The sequence below is a fragment of the Manacus candei genome, unplaced genomic scaffold, assembly GCF_025592945.1.
Source record: "Manacus candei isolate 608988 ecotype Guabito, Panama unplaced genomic scaffold, ASM2559294v1 h1tg000151l, whole genome shotgun sequence".
NCBI lineage: Eukaryota > Metazoa > Chordata > Aves > Passeriformes > Pipridae > Manacus > Manacus candei.
Window position 1 is genome coordinate 412,214 of NW_026138199.1, and position 14,182 is coordinate 426,395.

General features: G+C 41.2%; 1 protein-coding gene across 3 annotated transcripts in view; it reads left to right on the top strand.

The window, feature by feature from the left end:
• Positions 1 to 265: 265 nt before the first annotated feature.
• RLF (RLF zinc finger) overlaps positions 266 to 14,182 on the top strand; it is a 51,261-nt gene continuing 37,344 nt past the window's right edge. The window contains exons 1-3 of one of the 3 annotated variants that reach the window (XM_051772231.1): positions 266 to 496; positions 5,647 to 5,801; positions 12,778 to 12,859. In XM_051772231.1, the coding sequence (XP_051628191.1) occupies positions 287 to 496; positions 5,647 to 5,801; positions 12,778 to 12,859 (447 nt within the window). In that variant the 5' untranslated portion in view covers positions 266 to 286. Of the gene's footprint in view, positions 497 to 524; positions 913 to 5,646; positions 5,802 to 12,777; positions 12,860 to 14,182 lie in introns of those variants that run through there. The other 2 variants (XM_051772230.1, XM_051772232.1) reach the window with 2 other exon arrangements.

The window sequence follows — 14,182 nt, forward strand, 5'->3', positions numbered from 1 at the left end:
TCACGAATGTTCTGCTTTCAACATTGTGTTGTTAAACCGGAGATTAAAATAACGGCAATCTAAGTTAAGCAGTTGAATGTGGACAGCGCGCACCCTCCCCTGTCTCTGTCACCTCACAGGTGCCGCGCCCCTCCCGGGCCGTCACCACCGCCCCTCGGGGCTCGCGCGCTCCCGGCGCGTCACGTGGCGCAGCTCGCGAGGGCGCGCCCGCTCCTAGCCCCAGAGCGCGATTCGCGCGGAGAGCGACACGTCACGTGCGCATGTCACGTGACACAGTCCCGGGCCGATGAGGTCATGCCGCGGTCACGTGAGTGGTGCCTACGCGCAGTGGGGCCGGGTGCGGATGGCGGACGCGGAGGCCGAGGCGGCGGTGCAGCCCGAGGTGCCGCGGGTGGTGCCGGCGCTCCGCGCCCGCCTTTGGCAGTTGCAGGCGGAGCTGCGCGAGCAGGAGGTGTCGGAGGCCTCGTCCCGGGCCTACTGCCGGGGCTTCTGCCAGGTAGGGGCCGAGCGGGGCGGGCCGCGGCCTGGGCTGCAGGCCGGGTGCGGCCGGCAGGGATGCGGCCCGGGCAGGCCCGGAGGTCCCGTCCCGGGGACTCTACTCGCTCCTCTGGAGCTTGCGTAGCGCAGGGCTCGCGCCACCGTGCGGGGCTGCTGAACGGGGCCGTGCACGCCCTGCCTAGGTCCCCCCGTGGGCCGCCAACCCGGGGCCTTTGGGCTTTGGCAGCGCTTCGGGCCGGGACATGCGGTGGCCCTCGACGTGCGGTGGCCCTCGGGAGGGTCTTTGGGGCGGGCGGGCCGCACCGCGTTTTCTCGGTGTGGTCTTGGCTCGGTTCCGAGACCTCCGCTTGTCTGTGCTTCATTTGCCTCGGGATCAAATCTCTGCGTTCCGCCTTGGTTAAAATCTGCCGTTGGGTAAGCAGTGCTTGCTGGTGAGGGCCTGCTGTTACTTTAAATCACTGAATGAGCTGTGGTTCGGGGGTCTTGTATGAATACTTGCTTAATGCCACACAGACTAAGATCAGCATTTTCTGAATCGAGGCCTTAACTTCCTGTAGAAGAGATGAACTTGATTAAAGCCACACTGATGGAGATAATTTATTCTCAAATAAGTTAGTGGTTAACTAATTTTTGCTTCCTCTACATCATTATTTACTGTGAGCTCTAAGGTTGAAAAATTGTTCTTAGGTTGCTAGGTTGGAGAGTTGTCCCTGTTGAGTCTGAAGAGACTGCGTTTTAAAGTAAAAAATAAAAAGCTTGTTTTCTGAGCTAGTATAATGACACCTCAGCAGATAAAGTCACAGTATTTGACTGGAGAATGGCAAAATCAGAGAAAAACGTCTACTGGTGTGTTACAGATTATGTAGAAGTGATGTTACCCTTCACAGTCTTCCATTTTGCATCCACAGGTTGTGTGCTTTGCCATACCATTCTAGGAGGATGTTTATTGAAACATCACTTATTGAAACAACAGAATAAGTGTATTTATTAGGTTTTAAAACTCTTGCTTCTCAAACTGCAGGGTGCTACTGTATACTGCTGTATGTGTCCCAAGTTCAGCATACAGTGAAGATTTGTGACCTTACACTGACGCAGAGCCCAGTACAATGTGTGTGACTCTTTCCATGTTTCAGGTTTTGCTGAAATTGTTCCCAGTGTTGTTTCTTGTATCAGAACATTGACATAAATACTAAGCTAACACTTAGGAGTGGTTGTCAAGATGATCAGTGTATGTACATGTCCAGTTGCCCAGATTAATTTGGTACAGAAGAAGCTTTGGAAGTACTTGATTGGTAGAGTTTGGTGAAAGATAATTCTATTACCTAAAAAAAAGGCAAACAAAAAAATACAACCCTAAACCCTGTCCCACAAAAAACATAGCCCTCTAGGTCCTTGTGCTGCTATTGTAGTCTCATTTAGAACACTATGATAGCACAGATAAAAATGAAAAAGATTGTTATTGGTTTACCATCAGTCTTGGAGCGTGGGTTGTCATGCCCATACACCAGGAGATACTGTGGGAAACATGGAACTGCTGGTCTGTCCTTCAGCAACTTCAACAGAGGATGAATTTGTGGTGTCATTGTGCATTTAGACTACTGTGAGTAGAATGTAATTTTACATCTTGGTTTCTCCTTCTGACTGGGAATGTTTGTGACAATTTAATAATTTCAGTCTGCCCCTAAGTGAAATTTAGAAGGCTCAGCTTAGTTTTATGTTTATGACTTAGAGACTACCACTGATACCTTCTCATAAGTCTGTTAAGCTACAGCAGAATGTGCCTAGAGAGAAGCTGAATTTAGCTGGGCTTAAATTTGGTTTTGGAAAGTAGATGACATAAGGGGAGCTGAAATGTTTTAGGTTTCCCGTCCTGTGAGTACAGCTGAGGAAGGGGTCTGATGGTGCTCAGTTTTGCTGTGAAAATTACCATGGCTGTCAGACACAGAAAACTGTGAACCAAATCAGTAACTTTTCTATGCTTTGAGCTATATGGATGCTCATTTACTACATATAAACTTTTGCTGCTCTGTGCAGCTTTCCGGTAGCTTTTCCTGGGAATGATGATGGATGACACAATTTCCTTGAAGATCCCTATTTTTGAGCAGGGGAGTAGGACTATTGTCCACAGTAACACAACAAAGAAACTTTCAAAGCCTATATAATGGGTTGACTCAGCAGCTTTATGTTGTATAGGCATATATGCTTTGCACATTCACCTTGGGAAGAACACATCTGTTGGTGAGCTCAGTATGTACCCAAACAGCCAGCTTAGAACGACTAGGAGGGTGTTTGAGGCTGTGCAATCACAGCTATGAAGAACATTTATCAGTGAAGCAGAGGTTGTAGGACATTAAAACATGGCATCTGCTTTCTGAAATTTTTTAAGGTGGTGCATTGAAGACTGTTGATTGCAACTGGATATGCTTAAGAAGAGAAGGAAGCGTTTTTCTTAAACAGAGGCTTAAAGCTGTAATAGCAGGTCAGGAAAATTGGAGATCTTCATCTTTAAATTGGGTCTGAGCAAAAAAATGATGCTTCTGAGGAAATGCAGCAAAGCAGGTGCACCAGCATTTGTGGAACATGAGAATCTGTGCAGTGCTGAGGCCTAGGCTGGTCTGTAGGTTACGTATTAGGTAGATGTGGTCTCTGCACTTCTCACCCCAGTTTTCAATCAGATGTGTTATTGGAGTCAAAGAGGAGGACAGGATGAAGTGTGATGAAGTGTAAATGGGCGTGTGTTAACTAGACTTTAAATATTTGAATACTCTCTTCAGGCAACTGGACTGTAAGGTAGTAATTGCCTCTAAATTATTGCTTGACTATTCCTTAAACATGTAGATTATCTAATTCTGACACATTAATAATTTTTCAATTATATATTTTATATAGACTGCCAGGAGAAATCTGTAGTAGGTGACTAAACTAATGTTGCTTCTGAAAGAGCAGAAGAGCTTTGAAGAGCCTCTGTAATACAAATACTGCACTTGGCTTGTCAGTATGCTAATGGCAGTATTTTCAAAACTACAGATCCTTGAAGTTCAAGCTATTAATAAGTCTGTGGCCTTGAATCTGTGTTGTACACTGAAACCATTGTTTATGTATTTAGGGAGAAGTTTCTCATAAATAGTTACTCAGTGAATTGCTAATGTTAGCTTTAAGACTTTAATCCCGGTGCTGTGATTGCACTTGAGCAAGGGTGCAGTGTTTTCTAGTACATTTATTTAGTCTTAGGAAATATTCTGCAGTGTTTTATCTTTTACACAGACCAAGTAGTTTATGATCAAAGTGTCTGTCAAGATAATTGAGCACTGAATTTGACTTTTTAAATAGATTGGTTTTAATGGATGTACTTTTAGGTAAGTGCAGACACTTGTAAGTTTGATCTTTTCCTGTAGTTGCTATAATGGTAGTGTTACTACTGGGTTTACCAAACAGCTGATTTATGATAGTCATCAGTTGAGCATCTCTGGGGAATTAAAGCTTGACAGCCTTTGAATGTCATATAATGCTATAAAGCCATATATGATTTGAGTTATATTATCAAATCCTTCATTAGTCTGTTAGATAAGCATGATGACTGGTATTACTAGTCATTTGCTTCTGCACTAATTATCTTTGTGCTGTGTTTAAGGAAAATCTTCCTTTCCCCCACCCTCCTTACATCTTTATTAATATTGTGTGGGGTTTTTGGAAAGTTTGTGGCTTCCATTCACCCAGGAGTTATATTACCTAAGTCTTGGAGAACAATCCACAAAACATATTGATTTTTACTGATTCTTAGATGGTATTTTTAATAGATTTTTTTTCCTTAAATATAACACATGATTGTGCTGACCTAGTGGATGTCTGCATTGTTTTTAGGCTAAGACTAGTATTGTATAGTTAGATTACTGACATAACACTGGATAGGCTATAAAATGGTGTCTAACTGACCACTTATTTTTTGCTGTGCTGGAAGGTAGGTTTTGTCTTAGAAGTTTCTAGCCATTATAATGACTGCACTTGGTTTTATTAAGCTCATAGTAGGACTCGTTCAGTAATGTCCTCAATCCAGTCACCATCTGATATGATCATGTTTTTGTTTAAGGTGTTAAAATAAATTTGTTGTATCAGAGTCTCAGCCTGAAGTGATTTGAAAACTGATATGACCATCACCCTCCTCTTAGGACAATTTAGCTTGTATTGGACTGTAGGGCGGATCACTCTGAACTTTTTTCCCCATGCAGTCTTGTCCCTAAGGGTTCCAAAAAGCACAGTCTCTTTCATTCATTATTTTTTATTATCTTTGCAGCTGGCCTTAATAAAGATTAGTACCTTTTTTGGTCTAGGGAGGGTACCACATGGGAAGGGGGTAAGAACAGGAGCATCACTGCTCTGGAGGTGTAAGGAAAGGGCTGTTATTTGTGAAGCAAGCTGTCAGTAGAGTTGAGGTGTCCTCAGCTCAGTGCCATACTTGTTCTCAAATTGTACTTCATAGCCTGTCAGAGCATAGCATGGTAGTGGAAGTAAGTTTTTAAAAAGTTGGGAGATACTTCTGTAGTCACTGTGCTGATGTGATTTCTCTTAAACTGGCTAGATTTTACATTGCTGCTTCAGTACTGTGCCTGGATAATGTGGGATTGCTATGGTCAAGGAGTAAAATTTAGGGTAATTTTACCTTTGAAAAATGACTGTGTAATGGTCAGGTCTGGGTTTTGTATCTCCTTCTGATGGCTTCATGTTTGCCGTGTGAGTAATGTATGTATCTTTAAAATACTACATCTGGAGTAATGTTCTTAATCTTGAGCTTCTTCCTTAGTGTTAATTATGTGTTTCTGTCTCCATGGTAGTTGTACAAAAGGAACTGAGTGCAGAACTTCTCCCTCAGTTTTTAACTTAACAGTTCACATTTCTGCCAGTTGCATCTAGCTTTCTCCCCAGTAGAAACTCTGATAACTTTATCAAAATAATAAAATAAATAAAAATATATTTGAAAAAAGGGAGAACTTCAGTTGAGGTGAAAAGCTGCCACTTTAAATTCTCCTTCAGGGTAAAAATTCTCACTTCCAGAATTCTTCCACTGTATGTGTTTGATATTGCATATTGATATTTGTTTTTTAAACAAAAGTGTGCTATGAGAACTTCTAATGATAACTCATTTTCTTTCAGACACTACTCCAGTATGCTGGCAGTCGGGGTGCATCAGAACATATTTTACCTTTTTTGGAAGTGTATCGAATCTCCATCCAAAGCTTTGCTAATGCAAGACCTTACTTGACTACAGAATGTGAAGATGTTCTTTTGGTACTTGGCAGGCTAGTGCTGTAAGTTTTGAGTTGGTATATTAATTTATTCTTTTTTAAAAGAACCGTAGTTTATAAATTAAAGGGCAAGTTGCTGAAATAAGTTTAATGTTAAAGTTGAAATAAGTTTAAGTTTAATGCTTGATTTGACAACTGTGCTTGTGATTTATTATCTAGTAAATGTTTTTAGTACATTTTTTATCATACCACAAAATGTACTTGAACATTTAATTAATTAACATGAACAAGTTCTAAGGCTTTGTTCTTCCATATTTTAATGATCACATAGGTATTAGGAAGGCTCTGTTCTTTCTTAGAACATTCCAAAAGTTACTATTTTCTGTAGAAAAAGCTTAATGTAGTGCTTATTAATTAGAAGTTTTAATATTAGACCTTCATGCATGGATTAATAAATATGTATCCTTTGCAATTTCTTATGTCCAGTCCCCTTTAGCACAGGGGCATTCTGAACGTGTCCGTTGCTGAAAAGGACAAGCTGATTTGTGTTCATGGCAGTCTGGGTTGCGCTGTAGGATAGCAAAGCAGACTATAGGACTTCAACCTGAGCTCTTTGACAAATGTGGGTAGACAGGACTTAAAGTACAGGAATTCCTTGAACAGAATAGAGAACCATTTTACAGTCCATCAGCTGAGTTTGGATAACTTGTGGTTCCTCAAAGTATGTTTTAAGTGCAAAGCAGATGTTTGTAATTGAAGAGTTTAACCTGAGGGCTTCCACATGCACTGGACTATAATCAGTTACTACCTGAGAAGGATAAGACTACATGCTGGTCATTGTGACATGCTGGTCATTCGTTGCTAGTAAGGTTTCATTCGAGGAGAGAGGATGAAGATCTAGAACTCTGAATATGAAGATCATCACAGAAAATAAAAGCGATTCTGTGGCAGTTTTTCAGTGAGCTGTTTTTTCTGTTATCAGCCTCTTGCTTGCTTTGCGGTCTGAACTCAAGTATTCTTTTCAAGAAGGATTTTTGCAGTGAACTCCTTGGTCAGATGCTTTATTTATAATGGACTAACTTGCAATATAAATCAACAACTTGGAACCAGAAAGCTCCATATGATGCCTTGAATTTTTTTTTTTTTTTTTTTTTTTTTTTTTTTTTTTTTAGTTATGAGAAATATGTGAACTATGTGTGGTTTGGGGTTTTTTTAAACCTTCTGTCAAGAAGGGGAAAACATGTGAAATCTGGAAAAGTGTGTCTTAATGTCTTAATATGAAAACTTAGGACTTTAACTGCTGAATCTTTTACTTGGTACATAATACACATATTTTTGGCAAAATATCTATATTGCTTTTGCAGACTGTCCCTTTATGGATAGAGTATTCTTGTCTTCATCATACTGTTGTTAATTGGCTTGTGTATTCTGTTTTCTTCTCATATCACTTTAAAAGTTTGTCTTTTAGTATATGTGCAGGTCATCTGTACCTGGGCTACCTTTTATATATTTTGCCACTGTTACTTTGGGGCTTAAATCCCAATTCTGTATAAAAATTGCTTTTCTCTTGTTTAGAAAGATTGGAATATTCTGCTTCTGTTTATATGGTTTCTTTCAGCTTTCAGTGTGAGGACTTTGTTTGCTGTTACTTGTATATTCAGAAAACCTTGTGGAGGAGGACAGTAGAGAGACTGACTCGATGGAATCTCCCCTATTCTTGTGATGATTACATTTGAAAGGAATCTAAAGAATGAGAAATACAAGGAGTGAGGTTGAAGATAGGGTGAGGTAAATGGCTTCTCTGAATTAACTCTCACGTTTTTCTTTTCCATAAGAGTTTCCAAAGGAGGGACAGAGAAGTTAAACAGGAAATTAAACATAAAAATTAAGTTCCATGAGAGAAGAAGACTGGTTAGGGACATGAAAGCGTACTGTTCCCGTGTAACTGTGGTTTTGGGGGAGACAGTTGGGTTATGCAGCAGCTGTTGTACACACTTGTGCATTTCAGACTTGAACCTTGATGAGAAATGAAACAAGCAAGCTTCCTGATTTAAAGGAGAAGTGCTCTACTTCCTATTGAACTCCTCCTTCCCTTCCAACATTCTTCCTGGAGAAGAGGGGAAGAACTTCCTGCTTCTGACATCCTTCTCAGCAGTGTGAGCCAGTAACAGCAAAACTCAGTATACTGGCTTTCCCTGCTGCCTGCCCAGGTCCATTGTGCATTCACAGTACATCTGATGTGATGTAAGGACAGTACCCCCCACAGGAAACATGATGCTGATGCAGTGTGAGACCTCGTTGGTCCACTGTCTAACCTTAGGAAAAAAGGGGAAGTTGCTCTTGTAGATTACAGATTTGACAAATGATTAGGGTGGGGGGATGGGGACAGGAATATTTTTCTTGAACGTGACTGGGAAGGTAGCTGACTATCGTCATGAGTCTCAGGAGGCCCTTGAAGCTGATTGTTCACTCAAGGTCCTGTGCTTTATTTCTGAGGATGCTATTTGAGGATCAAGGTGTCATTCATGTTACCATCAGTGTGAAAATTTTCCTTCCATCTGAAAATGCTTTATATGGTTCCGAGGTTAATAGATTCAAGCTAAAAGCATAGAAAGAATTGTTCATAATTCACAATGTATTTGCCAGTAGCTAAGATTTGACTGCTTTCTACTTTCTCCTGTGTGCTGTGATGGCACTGAATTGAAAGGGAGTTTACCATTTCCACAACTTTGAGAAGCTGTTTATATGCTTTTTCAACCATATAAAGGGAAAAGAGATCTGAATGTCATCTGATTTAAGTAGCAAAACTGGATTGAAACAATAAGACCAGTCTGCCTCAAGCTTGCAGCTCTATCTCATCTACTAGTCCTATCTATGGAGTCTAACAGATGTCGCTTCTGGGAAGAGTGTGCTTGCTTACCATAGCACCTCTGTGAGCAAGCACATGTGACAATTAGCTGTTTGCCTGTCTAACAAAGTAGTTCTCAATCTAATAAACTGCTGCAGTTTGATTCAGTAGCTTGCATTTACTACTCTGCTGTTTATCATTGAGCTAATTCAACTCTTAACAAACACAGGATAATTCCTGGCAATAAGTGAACTATTCCTGTTGATCATCCAAGGTATAATTAGTCATCTTTGTGATTCTAAGAAGATTAGGATAGAAAAAGTGTTCTAATACAATCTAAAGATGAACACAGTTCTAAAGGCTTTTAAAAATTAATTAAAAAAATTTCTGGGAATGAGGTATAAAGTGATTACAGAAAAGTTTTATGCAAATAATATGCAAATAATTTCTGCCTAGAGTTATTTCTTCTAAAGTAAAGAAATTCAAATCTGGGAGGTCTCTTCCTGAAAGATATTTTCAAGTTGAGTGTTTAAGATGAATAATTTTTTTTAAAATGATTTTAATAATTTAAACATTCAAGCCCCCATTACAGTTTATTTGCAAAAATTGAAATTAAAGTTTGGAATTCAGTTTTGTATAGGTAGGCATTGTGGTGGTACTGATCATGGCCAGGCTTTGCAAACGAAGATTTGGGGAGGGCTCTACCCACGTTTGTTACAAGCGCGCTGGTGGCTGAAAGGGCCAGTACGAGACAAGCACGTCCGGCTGCAAAAGGCACAGCAGAAAGACTCCTTAGGTGGTATATTCTGCAGGGCACGATTCTTTCTGCGTTGTCTCTTCTCCTCAAGAGAGATCCTGGGTACTTTCTCAAAGGCGTCAGCAGTGTTAGAGATGGTGTGTCTCCAGGCCTCCCGATTGGAGGCCAGAGTAGATCGGTTATGTTGGTCAATATGGCCAAGGCTGAGATGTTGTTTCTTCTCTTCGGGGCTCCTCTCATGCGGCAACCGGTGGCAAGTTCACCATAAAGCAAGATCTTAGGGAGGCGGTGGTTGGTCCTTCATCCTTGAGACGTGCCCTGCCAAGCGCAACTGTGTTCTCAGCAACATGGCCTCAATGCTTGTGACTGCTGCTTGTTCTAGAACAGAAGTATTGGTCACATAATCTGACCAGGGGATGTTTAAGATTGTTCAGAGGCAGCGTTGATGGAAGCGTTCTAGGAGTCACAGGTGGTGGCGGTAGATGACCCATGATTCAGATCCATATGAGAGAGTAGACAAGCACAATGGCTCTGTAAACACTGATCTTTGTACTTTTCTTCAAGTGTTTATTTTGCCAAACTCTTTTATGAAGCACTGTATGCCTTTGCCAACCTGTTGTCTATCTCTCCATCATCTTTTCACTGTCCAAGTAGCACCTTAACAGTTAAGTATAGAAAACTGATGAGTCAACACTGGCTTTATAATTTTGTTTAAGTCTGTTATTTTATATAACCAATATCATATATATGAAAAACTAATATTCTAGAAAAAGTAATTCCAGGAATTAAGAGAGTGGAAGTAGGTGGGATTGGTTGACCAAGTTTGAAAGTGAGGTGAGCATCAAAAGACTTTTCACAAACACATTTGTCTGTGAAGTTTGCAAATGTTGTACTGGGTGTAAAAAATCTTTGTATGACTTGCATGAAAACTGGACACATACCTAGTGATTTTCTTATTTTGTTTTTTTTTTTTTTGTTTTAGTTCGGAAGTTTTTAATGTTAAAATAGAGTTTAAGTGCTGTGAGACTTTGTAAAGTTGGTTTTGATAGTGAATTAGCTTGTATTACCAAGCTTGAGTACTAGGCAAAAGAAAGTCCTGATTATTTTATTAAATTGAGACCTATGACAGTTGGAATATCTGGTGATCCTCTTACGAGCTTTTTCATCAGCATAGTAATGCCTGAGATTTTTGTGAATAATGAGGGAATGACAGTGATGAAGGCTGTGTATTTTCTGCCAGTCTAATAAAAGTGTTTAGAGCTTTTGCAGGTCTAAACTTCTATTTATAGGAAAAGGATTGGGCAGTGAATTCAAACTTCTGAGATGTGAAAAGGATGGCCAGATATTCAGTATTTGTCCATTTGGTGTTGGGTGTGTGTGTGTGTGTGTGTGTGTGTGTGTGTGTGTGTATGTCTGCTGAATCTGGCTGAAAACTGATAAGGCATAGCGTTTGGCAGGTGATTAGTCAATGTATCTATCAGGTCAGAAGGAAGAAGGAAAGTCATTCTTTTTGGGTACTAAGCAGCTTTGAAACTCGTGTTTGCTTTATGACCATCTGTTCCACTTCCCCAAGCTCAGCTCTTCTATCTATCTATGGTAAGACTGAATGTGTTACCTTGTCATTCTTCTATTTAATACTTGGGAAAGGAGATTTTAAAGAAAGAGTAACATGAGTTGGAACTATCTAATAGTGTAGGTGTAGCTTATCGCAATAATTCGGTGCATTTGTTATGTGTGGAGTCTTAGACCAGTTTTCTTTCCTTATATTTTGTGATTTATGAAAATACTTTTGCTGTGTGCAAATCATGTGAATCTCTAGACAGAGTGTCATAGTTAACACTTCTAGTTGGATTGGGTATCCTGGTAACAGAGAAAAGGGGTGGAGTTTTTAGCGCTGTGTGGGTGTGGCCACGGTGCTTATTCGATACCCCACCCACGCCATCGCTGGGAACGTGGTTTCGCTGGAAAAGCCGAGCGCCGGAAATCGGAAGTTTGCCATCTTGCCTCGCTCGACAGAGCGGAGTGGACTGTGGCGGCGACCTTGTTCCCTTCTGCTGCCCGCTGGCTCTCCCTCCGGTTTTCCCTCCCTAGCGCGACTACGGAACTGTGGTGCTGAAATGGACAGCTCCGAGGCGTGGCTGAACCAGGAGGGCTGGGTGGTGCAGGGTCAGCATCCCGGCAGAGACGTTTTGCCCCCAACACACACAGCGGAGCGGAGAGTTGAAGGCAAGGAGTGTAGGCAGTTTTGGAGAACTGAGCTCAACCAGTGGCTGCGTGATCCCTGTTTGGACGAACTAGCTTCCAGGGCTTGTTTGTCCCTGCTTTCTGTTGGTTTTGGGCTGGGGGTGAGGGGGAAACGTTAAGCTACGGGAACTCTCTTGCCCTGTTGTTTGTGTTTCCCGAATACCATGTGCTGCAGCAGTGGTGACAGTCGCCGTATTGCCTTCCTCTGGAGACCACGTGGGCGCTGCCTTCGGGAAGTGTTTTTTTTTGTTCCCTGCGGTGAATACCCTTTTGTGTGTAAAACACCTTCTCTTCTGTATACTTTTGCTGTTCGTACTGCTGTTGCTATTGTGCTTTTTAGTAAATTGTTATTTCAACTAATTTCTTGTCCCTTTTTTACTGAAAAGTGTGGGGGAAGGGGAGTGCCTTATTTGGAGTTTAATTTCCCTGCTGGTTTTAAAACCAGCACATGAGGACAAATTGTTCTGTGCAGCAGTAGGGTTTTAGGTAATCCACGTGTCCCATACAAGGTTAGATTAGTCCCTGTTTGAGAAAAATATAGACAACAGTCCTACCATGGCTGGTTGCAGTTCATGCCATAGATGTTAGAATGCTGCCCCAGTTGGTATCAAAGGGTCTATAAGGAGTCTGTTTCTGTGCTGATGCTCTTCTTGACATAACTTGTCAGTCTGGTTTTTTTATGATACTATTAGGCTTCTGTTATCCAGATCCATTCCTGTGCTGGTGCATGTGTCTTCTTTCAAACTGTTCTTTAGTTTTATTTTCTTACATATATCAGTGTGGAAATGTTAAGTTAGGTGAAGCTGGCTTTCATTCTCTCTCTAGGCCAAGAGACCATGCTGGAGTCCATTGAGTCTTATTCAGAATGGTTATTATGTTTTCTTTGAGAGGAAAGAGTAGAAATTCTGTGATGCTGTGTTCCTGAGCCATATTGAAGAGGCTATCTTGTATAAGAGTAGCTATAATCTTAAATTAGCAAGATTGTGCATAGTAAAAAAGAGCTCTCTTTCCATATGAAGAATCATGCCTGATTCTCAGGCTGTTTCTGGCCTGTTAATTGATTTGCGCAGTCAAAGGTGTTTGTATTACTATCGTTTCTTATCTGAATGCTAAGTAATATGTGCTAAGTGTTATTTAATGTAACAAGAGAATGTTCAAGTAGCTTGTTTACTTGCCTTTTGCTTTTCCAGGAGTTGTTTTGAGCTACTGCTTTCAATTCCTGAAAGTGAATTACCACATGAGGTGTGGTTAGGATTCCATCAGTCCATTCAGGTAAGTGTTCTGAATTAATTTTTTGCATTTACATATTAAAAAAAAAAATCTGCTGTTCTGTTCCTTCTCTTCTACCTTTTCCCTGAATTCCACCTGTCCTGCATTACTGTTACCTAGGTACCAAGAATTTCTGAACAAAAGACTAACTGCTACTACAGTATTGGGAGCCTTAGGACCAACAGCAGGTTTATAACTATAGTCAATGGCAACTGCAAGAGGACCATAGCAAATCTTGATCTAGTGGTTTATGTGAGAGAAGGACTAAGTGACTGAGTTAGATGGAGTGATGTAACAGCTCTGAAGCGTTACTTTGAAGATAACAAAAGAGCTTTTGTAGAAGTCTAAGAGGCAAGTTAGTGTCTGTGCCTGATTTGAGAGGGATGGAAATAGTTGGACAGGTCTGTAGTCCAGGTGGTTCCTAGAAGTGTTTCTTCTGAGGTGTTACTGAAACAAGCTCATACTACTATGTTTCTACACTCAAATCAAGATGACTGCTGTAGACTGTGTAGAGATGTTTTCAGGGTTTTAGTCTGGAGGTAGTACCTAGCTGTCTGCAAGAACTTGTGTTCCTCATGGAGCTTAAAGACAGGAGTGGTATTTCTGTCTTCATATTGATAGACCCTTCCAGGACCAGGGACTGCTCTGTTGCTGCTGTGTTATGGCTTTAACTGTGACTGGTGAAGTTGGAAGCTAATACTAGTTATAAGTTACTGAAGTGAAGACTTTGGCAGGAAGTAGGTGGAAGTGAATTTAGACCTTGCAGCTGTCCTTGTACTTATCATAAGATCTTATACCCTTAAGACTGGGGATTTCCTTAGTCCCTGAGGCTTGGTTGCTGCTGCAGTAGCTCTGAAGATGCAGGTTCTGAAGGAGCTTCTACTTTTCTTTCACCTGCAGTCAAGGAAATAGCAGGTGTGGAAACTCTTCAGTAGACTGGAAATTAATAAACCTGTCACTTTAAACTGAGAGGAGTGTTTTGGTAGAGCCACCAGGCATGGTGTGGGTACCTTTTTATAGGTAGGTTTCCCTGTCCTGAAGTTAGGTTTCTCACTTTCTGTGCAAATTATTTCTCATGTGCAGTCAGTTTTTTCAGACCTTTCTGGAAAGGGGTAAGAGGCTTTGGGGATCTTGGGTGGTCTTGATCCCTCCCCTGCAATCCCTCCCCACTTCTTGGCCTCATTCCTGCGCTTGCGTGTTGTGCTTATCTCCAGGAACTAGAACAAGGATGTTTGTCCCAGAAAAGTGCTGCCCTACCTCTGCATGGCCCCTTCTCCAGCCACATCTTGTTCTTTCTCAAGGTGTTATTACCAGCAATCCTTGGTT